This window comes from Pantherophis guttatus, chromosome 5 (genome assembly GCF_059756535.1).
Source record: "Pantherophis guttatus breed Tessera chromosome 5, ASM5975653v1, whole genome shotgun sequence".
Lineage (NCBI taxonomy): Eukaryota > Metazoa > Chordata > Lepidosauria > Squamata > Colubridae > Pantherophis > Pantherophis guttatus.
The window spans coordinates 33,541,973-33,567,743 of record NC_142067.1 but is presented as its reverse complement, the minus strand read 5'-3'; the positions used below and the strand labels follow the sequence as shown (position 1 = coordinate 33,567,743).

At 39.4% G+C, this 25,771-nt stretch overlaps 1 protein-coding gene and 1 long non-coding RNA gene across 5 annotated transcripts in view; one reads left to right on the top strand and one right to left on the bottom strand.

Annotated features, from left to right (window-relative positions):
- The window catches only part of LOC117662986 (uncharacterized), a 46,391-nt gene that overhangs the window by 15,041 nt on the left and 5,579 nt on the right, over nt 1-25,771 (top strand). The window lies entirely within an intron of this gene.
- On the bottom strand, nt 1,807-25,232 carry NXPE3 (neurexophilin and PC-esterase domain family member 3). Of its 4 annotated transcripts, XM_060686298.2 has the most exons (9): nt 24,843-25,232; nt 24,461-24,562; nt 18,526-18,717; nt 15,028-15,095; nt 12,828-13,052; nt 10,256-11,007; nt 8,408-8,481; nt 6,417-6,623; nt 1,807-4,576 (listed from the first exon to the last, which is right to left on the bottom strand). In XM_060686298.2, exons 5-9 carry the CDS (start codon nt 12,918-12,920, stop codon nt 3,975-3,977), a joined length of 1,728 nt encoding a protein of 575 aa, XP_060542281.1. In that variant the 5' UTR covers nt 12,921-13,052; nt 15,028-15,095; nt 18,526-18,717; nt 24,461-24,562; nt 24,843-25,232; the 3' UTR covers nt 1,807-3,974. The 4 variants fall into 4 exon arrangements, with proteins under 4 accessions (XP_060542281.1, XP_034268643.1, XP_034268634.1 ...); XM_034412752.3 differs by lacking the exons at nt 15,028-15,095; nt 18,526-18,717 and adding an exon at nt 16,602-16,683; XM_034412743.3 differs by lacking the exon at nt 18,526-18,717.

Here is a 25,771-nt window from a genome sequence, read left to right as displayed (position 1 = left end):
TTTTATCAGTCTATAGAATTGTGATTGTTTGGGCATTTGTCCATGGAAAGTCAACATTTTCCTTTTCCTTATTTTTAATAAAATTGGGTTTTAGATTGTAAGATTGATACTTTCATTTTCATCTCTGCAAAAGAAGTTGGGACTGCTGTTCTCTGACAAGCCCAAAGCAGCTGGGGCTAATTGACACTATAACCTAAGGTTACCTTTCCCTCATCCTCATGTTGATGCTGATTGAGGATGAAAAGGATGTCTTCCAATTTATGGAGAAGCTGCTCAGCCTCTGGAATCCCCATCTTTCTCACAAATTATTAAAGAGAAGACTGGCCAAAATATTTTCTTTCTTGGGACAATAGCAGCAGGACAGTATTATGTAACCCATAACCACATGCTGTTCCATGCACATGTCCATGAGGAAAGCTGGGTCAAAAGATATGGCCAGGTGAGCTCCTTTTCCAGTGATGGCACCTCACTGATTAGCCATCCACCATAGCCCAACTTTTTTTTTTTGACTTTGTAGAAAATTAGTTTTCTCAAGTACCCCCCCGTTTTTTTTAAGACTTGTATACATACATAAAATCAAGCTGTATTAGATTATAGAGAGCCATCAATAATAGAAGAATGTTCATTCACTCATACTAAAAGCATATGCCAAATACCAGAATTCACTATCGTGATTTATAATCTGTGACAGTCCTGTTCCCTAGGATTCCAGTTTACATTCCCATTATAGAGTCCTGGAGTTGCCATTTTTTATACTTGTCATATGTAAAATAATGTGTGAAGAATCATGAAATTTTGATACATCAGACTTTAATTTGAATATAGTGTTACTTGTATTTCATCACCAGAGGTGGGCTGCTGCTGTTTCAGACCGGTTCACCCAAACTGGTTGTTCCAATCCTGTGTGGTTCGGAGAATCGGCAAATCGGACCACCGGCTGGCTCTGACCCTGCCTGTTTTCAGACTGTTTTTCCGCATCCCCCTTCCGATTTTGGTTGGAAAAACGACCTGAAAAATGGGCGGGGTGGGGCCAGCCGATGGTCCAATTTGCCAGTTCTCTGAACCGCGCAGAATCAGAACAACTGCTTTGGGCGAACCAGTCCAAACTGGCAGCAGCCCACGTCTGGATGAGGGGACCTGGGAAGCGTCTGGGTCCAGCTTATCCAGCTTCTCTTTCTCTCACAGCCAGCTTTCCCAGTGTAGCTTGACGCACTCTCTCTCTCACACACACACACACACTCTCTCTCTCACACACACACACACACACAAACAGGTTGGATCTTTCTTTCCTCCCACCCCCACCACCGGGGACCCCTTGATTCCCTCCCCAACCCTGCCTGTGCCACACAGGTACCACCCACACACGTGACGTAGTTGGCCACGCCCACTCAGTCACGACACCCCCCCCTCACCCAGCCATGCTCACCCAGCCAGTCATTAGGACAGAGAATTGGTTGTTATGTTAAAAGATTTGGAGGCCACCACTGTCCATCAGATGAATTCAGAAGCAGCCATGCGAAATGGCATTCATGCAAAAATCTAAAATGCATGTTGAAATATATTGGTTTTGATGAGAAAACACCAATTTGTGTGTATTTGTGTGGCTTTGAAGAGACAATTAGTGGAAATATTCACTATTAAAAGTAATATAATTTCATGGCTCCAATGTCAGATAGTGCAGAATATGCCATTTCATTGGCCTGCTCACTTCTGTAATGACAAAGTGATCATTGGCCAATTGTCATTTGTGTCCTATTGTATCTCAGTGCTGTGTGTGGCAATAAGAGAAGAAAGCATGGGGCAGGGTAAAGTACAAATTTAATATTTATTTAATAAATTAAAAATAATACACATTTTGATTGATAAAATTTTTACACAAATGTGCGATTAATGATTGCTGTAAAGTCATCAGACAGCCAACTGTTAGCTCATAAAATCCATTGTTTACAGGAAAATTAAGTATTTTCTGCATGTTAATAGTAATAATCACAATGGTTATAAACTCAGATTTTTTTGTATTATTACTGGTAAAATATTAAATGTTTCCATATATCTATCAAACATTGCAGACATTCACCACTGAGAAGTGTATTTTTAAAACTGTTATCATGCAACAATGAATCATAGAAACTTTCAATTCTCAAGTTTGACATGTAGATCTCCATTTTGCAAAGTAGCAGTAGATGAGGAAGCCTAAAATCTCACTTCAAAATCACTTCCATTATTTTTAACATTGGTATTCTTCATGCAGACATACATGGCCAGCAAACAGGAAGGAACATGACCTTCAAACCTGGTCATTACCTGGGGAAGAGTCTGCTTCTTACCTGATGTAGCAGAAATGCCCTTGCATTACTATAATCTGCCAACACTGCGGATAAAGCAGAATTTCAAGAATTACCATGAAAAAATGCCTTTTACAAAGAGGATGAAGGGCAAGCAACAAGAGAAAATATACATGAGAAAATATACCAGTAAACGTAATTTATCTGAGTGATTAAAAGTACAGTGATTAAAAATGATGAAATATATCTTGTATTGAAAACTGAAAAATAATCCCATGTCAGGTGAACTCCTTATAAAGATATTATGCCCCGGAATATCTGTCTTTTGAAGAAACTGAGGAAACGTTTCAGTTTGAATGTCATACTAGAATTAAAATTTATTCCCATTTAACAATTCAAGAGAAATGAACTTGTAGATGGTGAAACTAAGGCAGGAAATCAAGAGGCCATTGCATGGGATGTGACAGATTCAGACATGGAAGTTAAGATCTTGTACAGGTAGTCCTCAATTTACAACCACAATTTATTTATTTATTGGTTCGATTTATATGAATGGTTGTAAGAGGACGACTACCTATAACATTGCAATATGCAAGCTTTAGTCTGATTCATGAAGATCTTTTTAGTACTTCTCTGACTTGAAAATAAACAATTATGAATTGGCTATATGGAATTTTTAGAACATTTAAGATAAGGAATATTTAATTCTGTGCCATTTCTTTTAGATTTAGATACTTTTGTGGACAGAACAGAAATTAATTTCTAGGCTTACTTACTTTTTGGCATGAAAATAGGATCAAGGTCACATAGCATGGGTCAAATATGATTGTTCCTTTTTGGCTGCTAAGGTTCCTACTTATGAAAATTTACACAAAAACAATGGTCAATCATTCTCTCCCTCCAGGAAAGAAGCATGTAATAGCTTATGTCAAGAATTAAAGGTACCTTTAAAGGCAAAAGTATTGGACAAAAGAATGCAGTGTTTATTAATCTTTTGATATCATTATCACTTCTCATAATTATTTATTGTGATTTTAATACAGGTAATCCTCCTTTAACGATTGTTTTGCATAAAGATTATTCACAGTTAAAACAGTGATGAAAAATAACTGTAATGTCTGCCTTAATTGCATCTATCCTTACCAAAATTCTTCCAAAAACTTGCCTATTATTTTTTGTTCTTGTTCTAGCTCTAACTCTTTAGTAATCAGACAAGAAGCTGAGGCCAATAGGAAAAACAGAAGAATATTCCCTTTTATTTTGGAGGTGATTATCACTGCTGTATTTTTTTCAGGCATGGCTGTTTTAATGAACACAAAAAAGGCTTAGTGTTTACCTAAGTTCCAAATCACTTTTTCTCGATAATGTCTGAAGTGTGCTTAGCCCTAGTTAAAAAAAATATTTTATACAAGTGAGGTGTAGAACCTGAATACACCAATACATGCATCATAAAAGGGGAAGGTTGGATGTTGTGGTCTGCCAGCAGCCTGCAAAGCTGTCAGCGGAGTCGGACAGTGAGGAGGTTGGGGAGGAACATGGGCCAGTGTAAAAACGTAATGCACATACAGAATTCTCCCTGCCCCCAGTAAATATAAATGTGCTTGCTTTTGTGCAAGTTGTGCTAGATGTGATGCAAATTCTGACCACAACAAATCAGCAATGCTTCATTTAATAGTGCAGAATGCTGAATTATACAAATATAGACCACATTTGATTATGTATACCAGTTAAGAACCTGTAGTGTGTTTCCAGTGGGCATATAAAAGACAACAAAACATCTAACTGATTTTTGAGAATAATATTTTCTGGATGTAATTTATGTGGCAAACGGTGAGCCAGTGTCATCTCCCAAGCATCCACAAAGTACACCCCAATTTTTGAGAACATCTTCCTCATTATTGTGTCACGCTGATAGGCATACCAGTCACTGTTGAAAAGGCTAACTTCTGGGCCATGTTCTTGAACATTGGCAGTTTTGATGACTATATAAGTTTTTGGGCTCCGTTCCAATAGCCGAACAACTGCCCTGCGAATATTTCTCAATCTCCTGATGTACACTTCTATAGGAAAAGTGCTAAGGTGAGACCAAATAGTTATGGCTATCACAGTGTTCTTCCCACCAACAATACGATTCAGTTCATTGGCAATATAATGCAGTTGACTGGTAAAAACTGTGAAAAAACGAAGGGGAGGGCCATGGCAATGAAAATTTAGTAAGATGTTGTGCTTTGGATCCACAGCCATGAGAGGACCAACTTTCTTAGAACTTCCAAGGTTTAATTCCACAAGATCTGTTTAAAAAAAGAAAATTAGTATATCATTGTATGCCATAACTCTATCACTACCTAGAAGTGTTAGTAAGATAAAACTAATTTAAGCTTAGCATTATGCCTTCTGAAAAATCATCCAAATGCCTATTCAACTAACCATTTTAAAGGAATGAAAAATAATATATAACCTCAAACATGACTACATTTCTTTGGGAGAAAAAATGTCAATGTTTTAATCACCTGAATAGGCCCTCTATCTATTTCCTTCTCAATTTCAAGCCGTTCCCCTTCAGCTCCTCTTTGCTTCAAATGCACTGCACTTTTGCTGAACACACTTGCTGCAGTCTACCCCTTCGCTGTCTGTTCTGTTCTAGTATAGAGAAGTCAGCCAGCAGAATTTCCTTCTAAGGTCTACAGCAAGGGTTAGCAACCTGCGGCTCTGGAGCCACATCTCTTTCATCCCTCTGCTGTGGCTCCCTGTCACTGGTCAGCACCACAATTTTGAGAGGAGCTTTCGGTCAGGGAGGGAAAAGCATGGCGTGCCAGGAAGAGACTCTATGGCAAGGGGCAGGTTTTCCAGTCGGCTCCACAATTGATAGGGATTTTGGTTAGGATAAGTAGAGGAAAAAGGACACCGCACTAGGAGACTATGGTGGGGGAACCGGACTTCCGGTCGGTTCCAGAATTGAAGGGAGGGGCCTTCCGGTTAGGACCTTTGTGGCTCTGAAGGTTTGAGGTTACCGACCTCAGGTCTACAGACTTGTTTCCTGCAACCATTTAATAGGCATCTAGAGTTTTGCAGCTGGGATCTAATAGATTCTTTACAAAGAACTGTAAATGTGCCTATTATATCTGCTGTCAGATATAATTCAGATATAATTCAGTGGAGACTCCTTCATTTTTGTTCAGTAGGACAGCTGCTCTCTTCATTGGAGCCCACAAATGGGATAGTTTTTCATCTCATGGGTGAGACTTGGGATTGCATGCTAAATGGCAGCTCTCTACATGGGGCTCCCCTTGAGGAGCACCTGGAGTCTCCAACTGGCGCAGAGTGCGGCCGCGCGGGTGGTTATGGGAGCAACATGGCGCTCCCATGTGACACCTCTCCTGCACGAGCTGCACTGGCTCCCGGTGGGCTTCCGGGTGCACTTCAAGGTTTTGGTCACCACCTTTAGAGCACTCCATGGCTTAGGACCTGGTTATTTACGGGACCGCCTACTACCACAAACAGCCTCCCACCGGCCGGTACGCTCTCATAGAGAGGGGCTCCTCCGGGTGCTGTCAGCCAAACAATGTCGACTGGCGGCCCCCAGGGGGAAGGCCTTCTCTGTGGGGGCACCCACTATCTGGAACGAGCTCCCCCCAGAGATACGGAGGATCCCGGATCTGCGCACTTTCCGCCGTGCTCTTAAGACCCTCCTATTCCAGCAAGCCGGCCTGGCCTAATTTTGTCCCCTGTTTTAAAATTCTTTTAAATCGAAATTTTAATCTGTTTTAAATTATTGGGATTTTTAATTGTCTCGGGCTAAATTATTTAATCTGGTTTTAATTATGTTTCCTTCCCACCCAGCTCCACACACATACAGTAACAAACTGCAGGGCACGCTTGATACACGTCTACTTTCTTGTCAAGGGCGTCTGAAATTAAGCAAAAAATTAACCACAAAAGCTTTTGACTTAGGTTTCCTGTTATCACTAACTTCCAGATAGTGCCAGATAGCCTAATAATGGGATATTCTTGGGGGGGGGGGAATCAAGTTTAGGATTTCTTTTCAATTTTTCTCTCAAAATTTTAAAAAATAACATGCTTATCAATTATTTATGGCAGAATTTCTTATAGAAGGAATCAATTTGAACATACCTGGAACAAATTTTGTCAGGTATTCAAACCACTGTCTGATTGTAGAGTCTCCAAACAAGTAAATAAGTTTTCCCTGTAAACATTCAGTAATATCTGATGACTTATTAAAATGCCGAATCAACCGTGTCCTTGGTTGCCATTCATCTTGATAATAATAACCAGAAGGAAATACATCAGAGTTGTGAGAACTTTCTAGACTGTTCAGTTCTGAAAGAGAACATTTTGAATTAATGAATAGAAATGGGGAGGCGTGCATTAAAATTGTAGCTTGAAACAAAATAAGAGATCACATACGAGTCTTGCAAAAGCAGTTTTATAATTTTAAGTATCATGTCTGCAAAATTTACTAACTCCATTGTAACAAAAATACTACAACATCCATGTTCCAAAAAGCTATTAACAAATTTTACCTTTAATATATTGGAAAACTGCACTGGCAGGTGAATTTTTGGACAAGCATGGAAAATTTTGAGTCATTGTATACATATTCATCTGTATGGAAAACTCAACTGGATCTTATTATTGCAGCATAAACAAAGAAACAAACAAATAAGCAAGACAGAGAGCAAGTTGACAGACACATATTATAAATATACATTTTCAAAGCAACATGCCAGATGCAATTGTTGTCAGGATTCCAAGTAACACTCCCAACTAAGTAAGACTACAAGGCAGGCAATTCCTCAAAGTTCAATTTTATTAGAGATGTCATATTGGCACATCTGGGAAAACCCGAATCTGAAAGACCCCGGGTTTTCCCCACCCAAAGGAAAGTCAAAGTCCCTTCCCCTGCATCCACATGTCCATCACATGGTCTAATCAATCCACTGTCCCAACTGGAGATGTTCCCCAGTCATGCCTCTCCAGGTGCAGGCTGACCATCCTTGACTCCCAGAGAAAAGAATGTTGTTGTGGCTATACATCTCTACCCACTCCATGCAACCCCACTCCCAGTTTCCCACAGCAGGCCTATACACTAAATGTGGCAGCCCTGAAGAACCAAAAACAAAGATGGCCTCCAGGGCTGACAACCGTTTTCCTTTTTTTGCCTTTAGCAAAGAAAGAAAGAAAGAAAGAAAGAAAGAAAGAAAGAAAGAAAGAAAGAAAGAAAGAAAGAAAGAAAGAAAGAAAGAAAGAAAGAAAGAAAGAAAGAAAGAAAGAAAGATGATAAATGTAACACTATTTACATTTAATCTAATTGCTATTTACAATTATATTACTTTAAGTTGGCCATCTTTGATATGTTTAAAGATGATATAATAGAATTTTTAAGAATGCACTTATGAAAATCTTATCCATATCTATCTATCTATCTATCTATCTATCTATCTATCTATCTATCTATCTATCCATCCATCTATCCATATTTATTTATTTATTTATTTTATTTGCTGCCCATCTCATAACAAAATGACTCTGGGCTGCTTCTAACATTCTAACAATTTTATCCATAAATATACTACATTCTCAATCATTTGTAGTAAAAGTATTATAATAGCACCCTGCAATATTACATTAATGGGAAGGTCCGGAGATCTGAATTCAAAGGGATAAATATGATTCAGATATATTATCCAACACAAGGCTGCATAGTTGGCACTGTTGGAATCTTCTGGATTCACACAGCTGCTACATGGCTGCTGTGAATGAAAATAAATGTTTTGTTTAAATTGTCTCTGAGCGATTCCACATGCATGCCAGCAAATGCCAAGTCCTTTTCAAAAGGATTGTTGCTTCAACAGAATAAGCAAGATAGACAACATGAAGAATTTTTCATCCTTAAATACATAATGGTTAAGTAATATTTTTAAATAATTTAAATGTCTGCTTTGGATCTGTTACTTGGAAGCCTGACATTAAATACAATAATTGAACTCTTAACCATAGCTCTTCAACAGTTTCTCATACAATACTGAAACACTGTTGATGGTTGCAGTTCGTAAGAACAAGTTTAAATAGTATAAAGCAAAACTTTTGAATAGTTACTTTACCTCCATGCCCCAAAGGTCTTACAATCACAGTATCAGGCCCAATGGAAGGTATTGGCATTTTTATATTCACACCACTAAAGGAAGGGAAATATATATATATATGTATGTATATATATTTAAAAAATCTAAATACGAAGTCACAAATGTTTACTGCTAAATGTTTAGAAACAGATGGCATTTTAACTTGAATTATTGTGTCACTGACACAGTTAAGTCTTCTTCTAATATATTCATGAATATGAATAGGACTACAGAGATTCCTTCCCAGCCATGGATATTTCCCTCTGATGCTAATAGTTATATGAAATGCCGTCACTAATCATAATTGGAAAACTCCATATTCAAGATTCACGTTGAACAAATTATATCAAAGCAAACTGAGTTAAAAGAGGACTTATCTATCTCAATAACATTCCATTGTATTTTTCATTGCTAAATGCATTTATTAACAATATGATGTATTGCTCGTATTACTGTGAGACTTATCAACATCATCAGCTAATAATTGCTTTTCATTAATTGCTTTGCATTAAAAATGCAAAAAAAGTCATGAAATATATTTTAAAATACATGTTCCTCAAAGGAACAAAAAATGTTTGCTGTTTTTCTAAAGCACGTACACTAGCGAAATTTATATTATAAAGAAATGTCTGCAGAAAAATATGTGCATCTTGGGCAAATTTGTTTAAAATTAGTGATAGTGTTTAGGAAAAGTTTCAAATACAAAAATATTTGGATTTTTAGAAATTGATTATTTTTATCTATTTGGGGAGAAAAGCCAATAATTTCCTAGTAATACAAAGTAAAAAGACCGAACATGCAAAATGAAACCAGAGGTGCTTAGGCCCAACAGTACTATTAGTGAAATACTAAGCAGATTTTTCTGACTGTCAGGGATAAGAAAAGAATGGCCCAAAGACTTCTGAATCAAAACATGAAAGGAAAAGGTTTAAAATTTAAATCTTTCCCCCTAGGGATTATGTGGCACAATCTCTTGTGTTTTGCAGTATGGTCGTCATAAGCATATGGTCGTCTGAGCATATCTAATTTATTATTTACACTGAAACAATTTATTTAGCTGCGCCGTGTCTGTGAAGTTCCTACTATAAAGAAGTTCCTGAATATAGGGCTGTTATCTGAAGAGCCAAGTTTTATTGCTGCCATTATTAAAACTAAAGGTAGAGTATATATAGTGATGTAGGGATGCGGTGGCTCAGTGGCTAAGACGCTGAGCTTGTCGATCAAAAGGTCAGCAGTTCAGCGATTCGAATCCCTAATGCCGCATCATGGGGTGAGCTCCTGTTACTTGTCCCAGCTTCTGCCAACCTAGCAGTTCAAAATCATGTAAAATATGCAAGTAGAAAAATAGGGACCAACTTTGGTGAGAAGGTAACAGCGTTCCGTGCGCCTTTGGCATTTAGTCATGCCAGCCACATGACCACGGAAACATCTTCGGACAGTGCTGGCTCTTCGGCTTTGAAACAGAGATGAGCACTGCCCCCTAGAATCAGGAATGACTAGCACATATGTGCGAGGGGAACCTTTACCTTTACCTTATATATAGTGACAGCAATGAAGCCCTAAAATAATAAGAGTTGATGAAAATTATGAGCCATAAATTTGGCTCTAAAATGCCCTCTTTTATACTATTCAGCAAATTAGAAAGATTGTAGCAGAACCACACTGATGTTTTACTTGTTTGGCATTTATTTAAAAGGCCAATTTCGGTGTAGTAAAAGGAATTCAAGAACAGTCTTTCACCATCGCACATTTTAAAAAGAAAAGAGCCAAAGTAACATTAATCTATACAAAACAAACATTACACATCCAGTCTAAGAAAACAAGTACCTTTGGAAAAAGTTACTCTCTTCTGAAGTTAAAAGGCCCTTTTTAAGTCCCCCTTTAAAATGGTTGATCCTAGTATCACAGGAGAGTCTTCTTGGCTTGTAACAAAACCATGGTTCTCCAGTATACCTATCTGTAAAGTTACAGACTGGCATGTCTCCAGGCAAACACACATTGCATATAGTAATTTCTGAAATCCTTCCTGATTTGAATAAGCTTTTAAAATAGGCCCTGTCTGGTCTTTCTTCTTGTAAACGGTAAAGGAGTTGGATTCCTTCACTAGGATGAACCAAGGACACAGATACTGTGACCTCCCCTGGCCAAAGTAATTTGAAAAAGATTCTGTATGAGCCATTCTGATAATCTACAGTTCTTCCAATGGCTCCTGCTTTCAGATCGGCAGAATGAATTCTTGACTGAAGATAATCGCCACCATATTGCTTGGGATTTCCGTCATAATCCTTCATATGGACAAGTACTTCCAGCTGATCACCAACTCTGTAATTTGCATTACTATTTAGTATCATAAAGTTACTATGGAAAGGGTCAGTACTCCTTACAAAGGGGACTTTGTTCTCAGGAGGTTTGGGCCACTGTACAGCAGCAAATAAAGATTCTTCTTCCTTTTGTTCAATCTTGGACAAAACCTGATGCTCATAACCACAGTACAGCTTTCTGTGTGTTCCAGTTGTATGCAATGAGGGTTGTGATTCATCCTCTTCTACCAACCACTTAAAACCTGCGGTATTGAGATTCTACAAAAGAAAGAAACTCTTTCAAACAAAACTTGTAGCAAGGGAATCATATCTACTATATTTATTTTATTAGCACTTTTCAGCAGCATCAAATCAAATGGTCTATATAAGTAATACCATGCAACCCAAATAGTTTTAATCTATTCCATTAGTTATAAAATAATGTTATATGTATGTGGGATTACAGGCTGCCATTAGTTATGTAAATACTTTATCCATAGTATTTAATATATCATTACACCACTCAATTCTAATACTCTTATTATATTAAGAGAGAATTAGCGTCATCTACTTTCAGAGCAGAAATGCTTAGTTATTATTGTTCTTTGTCTTTATCTGTTATGTTTGTATATCTGATTAGGAAAGAGCCACTGAAACAATCTCAGAATTGTTATTTTCTTCTATCCCTGCCACTGCCTATTCTTCTTTCAGCTTTTCTTTAATTCCTTAACCTTATTGTCTATAAAAGACTTGAGTTCTTGCTGAACTCACACTTTTATTCTGAAAAGTGTTTAGGCTTAGTACAAGATTTCCTGTTTACTTACTCTACCTAAAGGAAGAAAAGCAATGAAGGAAATCATCAGTTTATTTCCTAGTAATTTAGCACAGACATGAGTAGTTGATGATGAAGTTTACTGAATAAGCTGTCCCTAGAACTGTGAAAGAATGCAATATAATTTGTTGGGGAGGGGAAGGGTTTAGGATCCTGCAGGGCCTTACTCACCAATCTTAGCCAACTCTTCATGGATTCCATTACAAACATCACATAACTTTTGGTTTTGTTCTTCACCAAAGTTAGATGACATAAAGCAATATTTTAGCAGCAAATGGTGCTTGGTGATTTGACAAAAATGTGTGCATGGTAGGTTTTTTATGTAATGTTTCTTTATATTCTGAATGCCCAGCCAGCCACCCACCCACTCCTCTGTTTTAGGGTCTTAATAAAGTGTTAACTGATTTTTATAGTAGAGAGAATGCATGCCGAATTGCACATTAGTTGGAAGAATTTCATGCAAGGGGCACATATAAAGGAGATTCTGATGGCTCTTCTTGAATGTAATGTTATTAAGAGTTGCAGTGAAAATATAATGGAGCAAGCTGCTGATATCTTCCATAAAATAAATTAAGTTATTAGTCTAAATTAAATAGAAAATACAGTCAACAAAACTGATTATAGTTGACTTGCTAAGGGACATATCTTCAGATGAGAGAAATAGAGAAGAAGTAAAGATAGAAGCATCAAACTGGAGAGATGGACTAAACAAGCTATTTATTCCTGAGCTGCTTTTCTATACAGTGCAGGTCCCCAAAAAAGTCCAATTTGCTCACGTTAGGATACCAATAGACTCATTTATGTGAATATAATTAGCCAGCTGGCAGCTGCTACTTGTAATTGATAAGATTTTAATCAATTTCATACCTTTGCCTTTTTTTTCCTTTGTAAGTGGCCTGGGCTTAGAGGTGGGTATTTAGTATGCAAACAGCATAGCATTATAAAGTATTGACAAACCAATCATAACATTCAAGATTTTGTAATGCACTTGGAGCATATGCACCAAGACAAATTCCTTGTGTGTCCAATCACATTTGGCCAATAAAGAATTCTATTCTATTCTATTCTATTCATCAAAAGAGAGAAAAAATAGATTACAGTTAAATATTTTTAATTTATGTATTAAGACATGGCATTTTACCAAGAAGTACTCCAGAGCAAAACATTCAAAGTCACTGAAAACTATGTTACTTATCATGGGAAGACCTGGATGATAAGGAAGAACTTTCAAATTATTTGGCTAGTTCTTGGGAGGTAAATAACTTACCTCTAGTTGATAAAAGTTGTGGACTAATGCCAAAATAGCCAACAGTGCCAAAAAGAAGCACAAAATATGGGTTTTGGAGCAATGAGACCACATGATCCCCTCATCTCTTTCTCACCCACATAAGATGCTGCCAAATTGCCCATATTCCACCGGTGTCAATTTCATTGTTATCCAGCATCACATAAATACTGTATCATCAAGAGGCTTCTGTAACATCACCATTTTCTGTAAAGAATTTTAAACTTTTGATTAGATTTTGAATACAGTTAATAGAAATATGTGTACATCTGAGAATCAACAATATTAGAAAGATGTACAAGTAGCCCTCAAGCTGTTACCATTCTTTCAGAGAACTTTCAAACTTACAATGGCACTGAACCAGTGACATATACCAGTTCTTGAAGTTCTAACTGACAGCATCCCCACATTCATGTGGTTGTGACCTGTGTGTTCGGCTTTCAATTACATTGCTGCAGCATGCTGCATGATTGCCATTTATGAACTTCCCTGCTGCTTTCCCACAAGCAAAGACAATGGAGAATCTGGGAGGGAAGGTCACAAGTCACTTAGTTAGTCTCTCTTGTGCTGCTTTTTCTCCCAAAGAGGCCACTGCAGAATATAAAATCTATAATCCACTGCACCACCTACCCACCTATCTTCTGTAGCATACTCATTCACAGCACCTGCTTGCTCACATTTCCTGCCAGTTCACCCTCTCCAGTGCCTGCCCATGTCCCCTTGCTGATCTGCATCGTCCCCCCCACCCACCCCAGTATCTGTCTGTGCTGGCCTACCCGTACTTCCTAGCACCTGTCCCCATTCTTTGCTGGGCCTGCCCAAGGATCTTACCAGCTTGTCTATGTCCTATCTTAGCCTTAAAAGCCAGCTGGGTGATTTTGGACCAGTCACTCTCTCTCTCAGCCCAATCCCCCCTCACAGGGTTGTTGTGGGGAAAATAAGAGGAGGAAGGTGTATTGGATACGTTCATCACCTTGAATTATTTGTAAAAATAATAAAGGCAGGAAATAAATAAATAACCAACCAACCTTGGAAAAATCAGGACAAACAAAAGGAATTCTGTTTTCACCAGGGTGGATAAAAATCAATGATTTTTTTTAAAAAAATCAAAAAAATTGGATTTTTTTATTTAAATCAGATTTTTTTTATTTTTATTGAATTTATTTTAATAAAAAAACTTTGGGGGTAAAAATCTATCGTAAGATAGTTTTCTATTTAAGATACATAAATAATTTAGTTTATTCAGCATGAAATGGAGCTTAGTTATGGCTGTATATTCTGCAACACTGGGACTATCGGTGAGTCAACGGCGGGTCAAAGGAGTAGCAGAGATGACAGTTGCTCTTTAAAAATTATGATTTAAATCGAGTTGATTTAAATCAAGTCTTTTTACTAGTGATTTAAATCATGATTTAAATCAACTCGATTTAAATCAAATCCACCCTGGTTTTCACACAACATGGAATCAAATTTTGAAATTTTCTACCAGATGTGGTGCTGGTTACCAGCTTAGCTGGCTACAAAAAAGTATAGGGCCAATTGATGGAAGTGATGGGGATCAATTACTATTAGCCTTGATGGCAGTTTAACTGCCACTAAAACCCATCTGTAGGGAAACTGGTATGCTTCCATAGTTGCAGCTGTCAGCCACTGTAAAAGCAGATTGCTAGATTATAGATAGCCAGGGAACCAATCCAGCAAGGCACTGCTTATGTTCTTATAAGAATCAATTTAAACAGATGTAAATAGATCCTGATTGGTAATTTTTACTTTTCAGAGAGCTTCTTCCTTTATCATGAGACTAAGTTTAGCCAGTTAGAGGAATAATGTTTTGTTTCAATTTTTTACCATAAAGAATAAAACAAAATAACAAAACCTGAATATAAAAAAAACAGAAGCAAGAACATCTTAGAAATCCACACATTTTGAAGTCTGGGACCATTTTAAGAAAAAATAAATTTTAAAAATCTATATTTTGATTTTTCTCACAAAAAGTATGATTATTAATTAAAATAATCTATTAGGAATTATTTTGTTGGTTTTACTAAAATGGAGATTGCATTAAATAGTCTTTGATTCTTCTTTTTTTAAAATATTTTTTATTAAAAGATTTTATAAACTAATAAAAAACATATGGCTTTTAAGAATAGAAAAGATAATTCTAATAATCAACATAAATCACCAATCCATTCTTTCTCTCTCTCTCTTCCTTTCTCTTTGGCTTCCAGTCATTAATAAGTTGCTTTCTTCCTGGAAAGCAAATTAAATTTGTCAATTCTGCAAATTCTACCAACCAACCATTCCTCTAATGTGAGTATTTTGGAAACTTTCTATCTATGTGCATATAAAAAACAACCTTCTGTAAGTCTTTTTAATTGACTATCCATTATTTCCAACATCAACAACAATCTAGTTTCAACTTAATATTAGTCTACAAAACTCTTGGTATAGTTACCGTATTTTCCGGCATATAAGATGACTTTTTAACACAGGAAAATCACCTCAAAAGTCGGGGGTCGTCTTATACGCCGGGTACCCGAATCGGAGTTGCTGGCGCTGACCGATGACGCTATGGGAGCGCCGACAACATTGAGGGGAAGCTGTGCCGATCTCGTCAAGGCTGCATGTCGCTGAATGCTGGACCCAGCTGATTGCTACGCAGAGCTTCCCCCCCGTCCCAGGCATCCAGGGGGATATTACTGACGCTCCGACTTCCCCAGCTGACCCCCAGTGATGGCGAGCCCCACCTGTCTGGGGAAGTCGGAGCGTCGGTAATATCCCGCTGGATGCCTGGGGGAAGCTCCGCTCAGCAACCAGCTGGTTCCAACATTGAGTGGCATGCAGCTTTGACGAGATCGGCACAGCTTCCCCTCAATGTTGTCGGCGCTCCGTAGCATCATCAGTCAGCGCCAGCAACTCAGATTTAGGAAGCTGTGCCGATCTCGTCAAGGCTGCATGCCACTCAATGCTGGAACCAGCTGGTTGCTGAGCGGAGTTTCCCCCAGGCATCCAGGGGGATACTACCGATGCTCCGACTTCCCCAGACAGGTGGGGCTCGCCATCACTGGGGGTCAGCTGGGGAAGTCGGAGCGTCAGTAATATCCCCCTGGATGCCTGGGGGAAGCTCCGCTCAGCAACCAGCTGGTTCCAGCATTGAGTGGCATGCAGGCTTCACGAGATCGGCACAGCTTCCCCTCAATGTTGTTGGCGCCAGCAACTCAGATTCGGGAAGCTGTGCGGATCTCGTCAAGCCTGCATGCCACTCAATGCTGGAACCAGCTGGTTGCTACGCGGAGCTTCCCCCAGGCATCCCCTGCTTGTTTCAGGGGCCATTTTGGGTCTAGCACAGCTGCTTTTACATTGTGGGTGAGCCAGTTGTGTTGTGTTGTGTTGCATATGTGTAAAGTGTGAAAGTTGTTTTTTTGGGCTTTTTGTGGCTGTGTGAGGTTCCTGCTTGTTGCAGGGGCCATTTTGGGTCTAGCACAGCTGCTTTTACGTTGTGGGTGAGCCAGTTGATGTTTTTTTAATTTTTATTTGATGTGCGTTGGAAGAGGGGTAGTCTTATACGGTGAGTATAGCCCAAACCCTATATTTTAACAGGAAAATTTGGGGGTCTTCTTATACGCCCAGTCGTCTTATACACCGGAAAATACGGTATATGCATTTGCAACATAATATGGAAGTAACCTTGTACATCCTTTTGTAAAATGTTCGCTTAAATTAAAACAAAGCGTGAATTTCAGTCCTTTTAGTCACATCTTCTCCCGTTGGTCCATCTGTATATTATAACCACAATTCTTGGCCCATTTGATCATGTACTCTTTAACTTGTTCTTTTTCTGTTTCAAATTTCAATAAAAGCTTAAACATTTTAACAATAACACATTCATTATTTGTAATTAAGTCATAAATCATTTTGTGTAATTGTTTATCTTACGTAGATTAAATTTAATTGTATATATGAGAACCATTGAAAACTAAATCCTTCTGCAATTGTTCTCTTGATTTCTCTTTCAGTTTGCCATGATCTTATTATAAATATTTTGATGATGAATTATTACAACCTTTGCAAAAAGCGGGAATTCTATTTTAGGCAATCAAAAGATACTAGATGGCTATATAGATGCAAATAGAGCATTAATTCTTAAAGATCAATACTTGACTTTATCAAAAGATTATCAACTGAACAATGACTACAAGGTATTTATGATGATTCTAGCTAACTGAAATAAAAAAGAGGACAGTTAAGAGATAATATTAGAAATTGTCTGGACATTTTGGAATATTTCATTGTATCACTTGTTTCTGTACCGTATAAAAACACTTGAGTCCCAATTAATAAATGATTTTTATTTTTTTATTTTTTGCTTTATCTGTATACTTGGTGACTTGTATTCTTGGATGGGCAAAGAAGGTAAAAACATTTCTTTCAAATTCTTGGATTACGTTCTTATCAGCTCCAACCCAAATTTGGGGTGCTTGAATTTCAAGGCAACATTCTCATGTTCTGCATGTGGTTGGGGGCAAGCTACTGTGGGAAACAAGACATGGAAGAGATGGGTCTTTGCTCTGATATAATATGGGTCTTATGTTTTTATGAGTTTTGTCTTTCTTGACTAGAAGTTAACTGCAAAAGAAAAATGAAATACAACTAGGATGGAACCGGTTCTCACCATTTTAGATTCCTCTATAAGAATCCTTTTGTATTTCCCTGTGGACAGTTGGAAATTATTTATCTCTAAATCTAACACTATGTGGAGAAGGAGAAATAATGGGGGGAGGGGACCCAAGTTAGAACAGGGCTAGCATTCCCCCTTCCTCCTGCACCATTAATTTCAGATGTTCCTGAAATCCATTTCGTGTTAAGTCCATTCACTGTCCACTAAAAGTGGAATTTGGATGTCTGATCTATTTGAGGACAAAAGAATCAATATAACATGGGTTGCTGGCTGCACCAACTGTTCTCCTTTCTGTGGAAATCCATCACAAACAGTTCAGACAAATCCTAAGGTGGTCACTGCAGCAAAAGGTAAAGCAGGTTAAAGCTCAGCTCGGTCAAGCTACTGTGGTAAACAAGACATGGAAGAGATGGTCTTTTCTCTGATGTAATATGGCTCTTATGTTTTTATGAGTTTTGTCTTTCTTGACCAGAAGTTAACTGCAAAAGAAAAATGAAATACAACTAGGATGGAACCGGTTCGCACCATTTTAGATTCCACACCATTTTGAATGTGGTAAACTTGGCAGACAATTGGCTCTTATAGAGCCCTTATCTGTATCTCAAAATATGTCTCTTGCCTTATAACAATGATGATCAACTAGCAATACCAAATTCCCTATTTGGCAGTCCAAAGTTCGTAACAATATGCATTAGTTCAAATCTAAAGCCTCATGCATCGTTCTATCATTTAAAAATTCCTTTCAAAAATTTAAGGAAAAAATGCAAGAAAAGGTAATTCATTACATTTCTTATCTAGTTGCATATGAATACTGAAATTCATATTTCAATATTTTCCAAGCCTTACATTCTATATCAATGCAAAAACAAAATATGGAAATAAAATACAATAGTTTCTTCAATATCTTTTCCAAATCATTTTAGAAATCAATCATCTCTTATCAGATAAACGCCTCAACTTCAGATCAACTATATGATCAAACAACAAGTACATAGAACTTACTTTCTTGGTAGGTTGGTGAATACCTTTCCATTGAGAGAATATAAACAACATTGCTCATCTGGAGAAAGACTGCCCACTTTCCACCCCAGGCAGACATACCAAAGTTTTGGCAGTCCTAAGGGCGGGATGCCGAAGGGCCTGAAGAGACTCCTGCTTGGTGCACCTGCTGCAACATCCTCCTGCCAAATGACGCTTCAGGGGAAGCAAAAACATATAACTTATAATGGCGAATAAATGGTGAGGGAGTGGACCAGGTGGCCGCCCTGCAGACCTCCTCAAGGGAAGCCTGAGTTGCCCATGCTGCCGAGGTAGCAGCACTCCGTGTGGAGTGAGCGGTAATGTGACTGGGAACAGGAATTGCCTGGGCCTGATATGCCGAGGCAATGCAAGCTCTGATCCAGCGATCAATTGTCGCGGAGGAGACCTTATATCCTATGGAATTTGGCAAAAAGGAAACAAATAAGGCCTCAGATTTTCTGAAAGGGGCAGTTCTTTTGATGTAAATCTTTAGAGCCCTCCGCACATCTAAGGTGTGCCACCTCCGTTCCAAGTCATGAGAAGCCCATGGACAAAAGTTAGGGAGAATAACCTCCTGAGCCCTGTGAAAGAGGGATTAAGGAGGGGTCCAAACGCAAGACTCAAGTGTCAGGTCTGAAGACACAGAGATCTTCTCTAACAGAAAGGGCTGCCAGCTCGGATATGCGGCAAGCTGACGTTATGGCCACTAGGAAGGCTACTTTAAGAGCGAGGAACGAAGGTGGATGGTGCGGAGGGGCTCAAAGGGAGTCTTGGTTAATGCTTTAAGGACCTTAGGCAAATCCCAAATGGGGTATCTATGAACTGAGGAGGGCCGTAAAAGCCTGGCTCCTCTCAGGAACGTTTTGATGACTGGGTGCTGAGAAAGATAAATCATTACATTTCTTATCTGAAATTCATATTTCAATATTTTCCAAGCCTTACATTCTATATCAATGCAAAAACAATATGGAAATAAAATACAATAGTCTTCAATATCTTTTCCAAAGTATTTTAGAAATCAATCATCTCTTATCAGATAAATGCCTCAACTTCAGATCAACTATATGATCAAACAACAAGTATATAAAATTTACCATATTTTTCGGTGTATAAGACGTACCGGAGTATAAGACGCACCTTAATTTTTGGGGAGGAAAACAAGGAAAAAAGTATTTTACCTCTGCCTACCAGCATTTAAGTGGCACCGCCCTCCTCTTCCTCCTGCAAGCGAGAGGTGCAGGGACTACTTGCTTTTCCCCAAAGAGACCCCTAGCATGCTCTGGGGGGAGGGACAGAGCACAGCCTGAGGAACAACCCTCCCTCTTCGGGACAGTGTGGGGGGAGGAATCGGCCCAGCAGCTTTGGGGAACAAGGCAGGTGCCACGATTTGCGGCTGGTCACCCCTCTGGCCGCGCTGACTTCACTCCCCAGCAATGTGAGGAGCCGCCGCCGCCTAACCCTCTCTGCGCCCAGGAGCCAAGCCGAGCTGAATGGGAGCCCCTAAAGGGAAACGTTTCTCCTTTCCAGCCATCGCTGCCTGGATTCTAAAATGCAAACCTCAAGAGTCGCGCTTCAGGTGGCGGCCAGTTCCCCTGCAATGTGCAGCAGGGAACTGGGAAGTGCTTTGGATTCGGGGAGGAGATTGTAGCGCTGCCCCGAGAGTGTTTTTCTGCACATTGCAGAGCCGCGCGCCCCCGTCTTCTTCTCAGCAGACTCTTCTCTTTCTTCCTGGCCAGATCCGCCGCCTGAAACATGGTACACTTTTTTTTGTCTCTGCACACACCCCATGTTTGGAATCGGGAAGGGGATCGCGGGTCTACAAGACGCACCCAGATTTTCACCCCCTTTTTGGGGGTAAAAAGGTGCGTCTTATACACCGAAAAATACGGTACTTTCTAGATAGGTTGGTGAATACCTTTCCATTGAGAGACTAACATTATTGCTCACCTGGAGAAAGACTGGCCATTTTCTACCCCAGGCAGACAGCCATGGCTGCTATAATTGTTACCTAGTGTTATTATTAGCATTTTAAATGGTAATCGTTAACCTAAGCCTCTTTTCTAACTTCGGGAAAACGTAAGATACTAACCAGTAGTGAAATCAATTTTTTTTTACTACCGGTTCTGTGGGCATGGCTCGGTGGGTATGGCAGGGAAGGTTACTGCAAAATCTCCATTCCCACCCAACTCCAGGGGAAAGATACTGCAAAATCTCCCTTCCCACCCCACTCTAGGGGAAAGATACTGCAAAATCTTCATTTCCACCCCACTCCAGGGGGAAGGATACTGCAAAATCCCCAGTCCCACCCCACTCTAGGGAAAAGATACTGCAAAATCTTCATTTCAACCCCACTCCAGGGGGAAGGATACTGCAAAATCTCCATTCCCACCCCACTCCAGGGAAAAGATACTGCAAAATCTCCATTCCCACCCCACTCCAGGGGAAGGATACTGCAAAATCTCCATTCCCTCCTCACTCCAGGGGAAGGATACTGCAAAATCCCCATTCCCTCCCCCCTCCTGGGGGAAGGATATTGCAAAATTTCCATTCCCACCCTATTCTGGGGCCAGCCAGAGGTAGTATTTGCCAGTTCTCTGAACTGCTCAAAATTTCCACTACTGGTTTTCCAGAACCTGTCAGAACCTGTTGGATTTCACCCCCAATACTAACCCAGCTGCAAAAGAGTAATGCAATCCATAAATCAGCCACTTGTGGAATGTAACCTAAAATCAACGTTTACCATTGGTGACATCTTATATGTAATCAATATCTTTTACTATTTGATTACTTGATTTCTGACATATCACATATATCAAATGTATCATTTGTTTCTGTACTCTATAAAAACACTTGCGCCCCTGTTAATAAATGATGCTTTTCTATATCTGTATACTTGGTGACTTGTATTCTTGGATGGGCAAAAAAGGTAAAAACAGTTCTTTCAAATTCTTGGATTACGTTCTTATCAGCTCCACACTAAATTTGGGGTGCCTGAATTTCAAGGCAACATTCTCATGTTCTGCATGTGGTTGGGGGCAAGCTACTGTGGGAAACAAGACATGGAAGAGATGGGTCTTTGCTCTGATGTAATATGGCTCTTATGTTTTTATGAGTTTTGTCTTTCTTGACTAGAAGTTAACTGCAAAAGAAAAATGAAATACAACTAGGATGGAACCGGTTCTCACCATTTTAGATTCCTCTATAAGAATCCTTTTGTATTTCCCTGTGGACAGTTGGAAATTATTTGTCCCTCTCTAAATCTAACACTATGTAGAGAAGGAGAAATAATGGGGGGAGGGAACCCAAGTTAGAACAGGGCTAGCATTCCCCCTTCCTCCTGCACCATTAATTTCAGATGTTCCAAAGTTGCAATGAAATCCATTTCGTGTTAAGTCCATTCACTGTCCACTAAAAGTGGAATTTGGATGTCTGATCTATTTGAGGACAAAAGAATCAATATAACATGGGTTTCTGACTGCACCAACTGTTCTCCTTTCTGTGGAAATCCATCACAAACAATTCAGAGAAATCCTAAAGTGGTCACTGCAGCAAAAGGTAAAGCAGGTTAAAGCTCAGCTCGGTCAAGCTACTGTGGTAAACAAGACATGGAAGAGATGGTCTTTTCTCTGATGTAATATGGCTCTTATGTTTTTATGAGTTTTGTCTTTCTTGACCAGAAGTTAACTGCAAAAGAAAAATGAAATACAACTAGGATGGAACCGGTTCGCACCATTTTAGATTCCACATCATTTTGAATGTGGTAAACTTGGCAGACAATTGGCTCTTATAGAGCCCTTATCTGTATCTCAAAATATGTCTCTTGCCTTATAACAATGATGATCAACTAGCAATACCAAATTCCCTATTTGGCAGTCCAAAGTTCGTAACAATATGCATTAGTTCAAATCTAAAGCCTCATGCATCGTTCTATCATTTAAAAATTCCTTTCAAAAATTCAAGGAAAATGTAGGAAAAAGGTAATTCACTACATTTCTTATCTAGTTGCATATGAATACTGAAATTCATATTTCAATATTTTCCAAGCCTTACATTCTATATCAATGCAAAAACAAAATATGGAAATAAAATACAATAGTTTCTTCAATATCTTTTCCAAATCATTTTAGAAATCAATCATCTCTTATCAGATAAATGCCTCAACTTCAGATCAACTATATGATCAAACAACAAGTATATAGAACTTACTTTTTAGGTAGGTTGGTGAATACCTTTCCATTGAGAGAATATATACATTATTGCTCATCTGGAGAAAGACTGCCCACTTTCTACCCCAGGCAGACAGCCATGGCTGCTAAAATTGTTACCTCGTGTTATTATTAGCATTTTAAATGGTAACAATACAATCCTTAACCTAAGTCTCTTTTCTAACTTCGGGAAAACGTAAGATACTAACCAGTGGTGAAATCAATTATTTTTTACTACCGGTTCTGTGGGCATGGCTTGGTGGGCGTGGCAGGGAAGGATACTGAAAAATCTCCATTCTCACCCCACTCCAGGGGAAAGATACTACAAAATCTCCATTCTCACCCCACTCCTGGGGGGAGGATACTGCAAAAATCTCCATTCCCAGCCCACTCCCGGGGAAGGATATTGCAAAATCTCTATTCCTACCCTGCTCCAGGGGAAAGATACTGCAAAATCTCTATTTCTACCCTACTCCAGGGGAAAGATACTGCAAAATCTCCATTCCCACACCACTCCCGGGAAGGATATTGCAAAATCTCCATTCCCACCCAACTCCAGGGGAAAGATACTGCACAATCTCTATTCTGGGGCTACCCAGAGGTGGTATTTGCCGGTTCTCCAAACTGCTCATAATTTCCTACCGGTTCTCCAGAACCTGTCAGAACCTGCTGGATTTAACCCTTGATACTAACCCAGCTGGGAAAGAGTAATGCAATCCATAAATCAGCCACTTGTGGAATGTAACCTAGAATCAACGTTTTCCATTGGTGGCATCTCAGATGTAATCAATATCTTTTACTATTTGATTACTTGATTTCTGACATATCACATATATCAAATGTATCATTTGTTTCTGTACTCTATAAAAACTCTTGAGCCCCTGTTAATAAATGATGCTTTTCTTTATCTGTATACTTTTTGGATCGGCAAAGAAGGTAAAAACATTTCTTTCAAATTCTTGGATTACGTTCTTATCAGCTCCAACCCAAATTTGGGGTGCTTGAATTTCAAGGCAACATTCTCATGTTCTGCATGTGGTTGGGGGCAAGCTACTGTGGGAAACAAGACATGGAAGAGATGGGTCTTTGCTCTGATGTAATATGGCTCTTATGTTTTTATGAGTTTTGTCTTTCTTGACTAGAAGTTAACTGCAAAAGAAAAATGAAATACAACTAGGATGGAACGGGTTCTCACCATTTTAGATTCCTCTATAAGTATCCTTTTATATTTTCCTGTGGACAGTTGGAAATTATTTGTCCCTCTCTAAATCTAACACTATGTGGAGAAGGAGAAATAATGGGGGGAGGGGACCCAAGTTAGAACAGGGCTAGCATTCCCCCTTCCTCCTGCACCATTAATTTCAGATGTTCCTGAAATCCATTTCGTGTTAAGTCCATTCACTGTCCACTAAAAGTGGAATTTGGATGTCTGATCTATTTGAGGACAAAAGAATCAATATAACATGGGTTGCTGGCTGCACTAACTGTTCTCCTTTCTGTGGAAATCCATCACAAACAGTTCAGACAAATCCTAAGGTGGTCACTGCAGCAAAAGGTAAAGCAGGTTAAAGCTCAGCTCGGTCAAGCTACTGTGGTAAACAAGACATGGAAGAGATGGTCTTTTCTCTGATGTAATATGGCTCTTATGTTTTTATGAGTTTTGTCTTTCTTGCCTTATAACAATGATGAGCAACTAGCAATACCAAACTCACCTATTAGATCCATCCATTTCATCGCATCATTTTGAATTCACCCCAGCTAACACGAATCGAACCATTTCAACGAGCCTCAAAGGAGAGGAGATCGTCACCTTGCTGATGATTGAGGGAGGGGGGGGGGGAAAAACAGCGTTAAACCAGAAAGGTGCTCTACCGAATTTGCAAGCCAAGAACGTTTTCAATAAAAGCACCGTTAGCAGACATCGCAAGTCGCTCCTCTGCAGCTGCTGCATCCGTCGCTCCCCGCACTGCTGGGTTCATTGTGGGCCGATCGTTCGGGGAGGCCTTCTCGTTCATCCGATGGGATCTACTAGGCCCCCCTCCCCCGATAACAGAAAACCGCTCACTCACAGCTACGATCCTGTGCCGCACTCACCAGGTCATTGGAAGGAGAGCCAAGACGCGAAGCAACCGACTTGTGCAGCAATTCCAGACGACTGAGCCGAAATCCGCAGGCTCGCCTCGCCCACTTCCTCTTTCTCCGATGTGGTTTGATAGTTGTGCATCTTCCGGCCGAAGGGCTTGAAAAGGCAAAGACCCTCGAAGCTACCGACGCCAAATGGTTGTTTTCGCTCCGCCTTCCGCCGGCCGGTTCGCTTTTATTGCGCAAGCACAGGCCCGCCTGGTCGATCGGCTGCTTTGGAATTTTAAAGCCGAAGCAATTCTAGCTTCTTCGGACTTGAATCGCTGCTGCTGCTGTGCGGTAATTGTATTCGGCAGGTGGCTGTCTTCTTTCGTTGCATGCTTCATTTTGGGGTCTGTTTGTCTAAATTGGAATGGAGCGGTTTCATTAAATATATTTCTGGTCCCCTCACTAACGCTTTATAAAAGGGGTATTTGTGGTAAAGTTAAACGTACTCTTTCTGGCTCCTACAAACAGGCTATGTATGGAAAGCCAAGGAGCATATGCTGAAAAATAAACCGGCAGTGTATAAAATAGCTTTTAAGATTTGCGGGGAAACAGTCCTGAGTTCAAGCTGGATAGAAGGTAACGTTCAAACGTCATGATTTTGATGCCTATTCAGGGTCTGTCCCTCTTTTTTGTAACACACTGCTTCATAACGGGCCCTCTGGATTTAAGGATTAAAAACGTATTGAGTAAATTGACATATGGCATTAAACCACAACTGCCACAATTTGCATAACAGCCTAAGCCATAAACCAAGAGTTACACGGTAATGGCTGTGTTCAGTTTCCTATATTGTAATGCAGATAACTTGCAAAAGCCCAGCTGTGTTGTAGGTAATCTCAGAAGTATGGTAAAATAAAAGCTTGACTAAGATCCACCAAATATTTTATTTATTA

Coding starts and splice junctions, on each gene's coding strand:
- NXPE3 (XM_060686298.2), bottom strand. CDS start 12,920: ATGTGGTCTCATTGCTCCAAAACCCATATTTTGTGCTTCTTTTTGGCA. Junction 6,624..8,407: donor AAGACCTTTGGGGCATGGAG/GTAAAGTAACTA, acceptor GTTCTCTTTCAG/AACTGAACAGTCTAGAAAGT. Junction 4,577..6,416: donor CCTGACAAAATTTGTTCCAG/GTATGTTCAAAT, acceptor TTTTTTAAACAG/ATCTTGTGGAATTAAACCTT.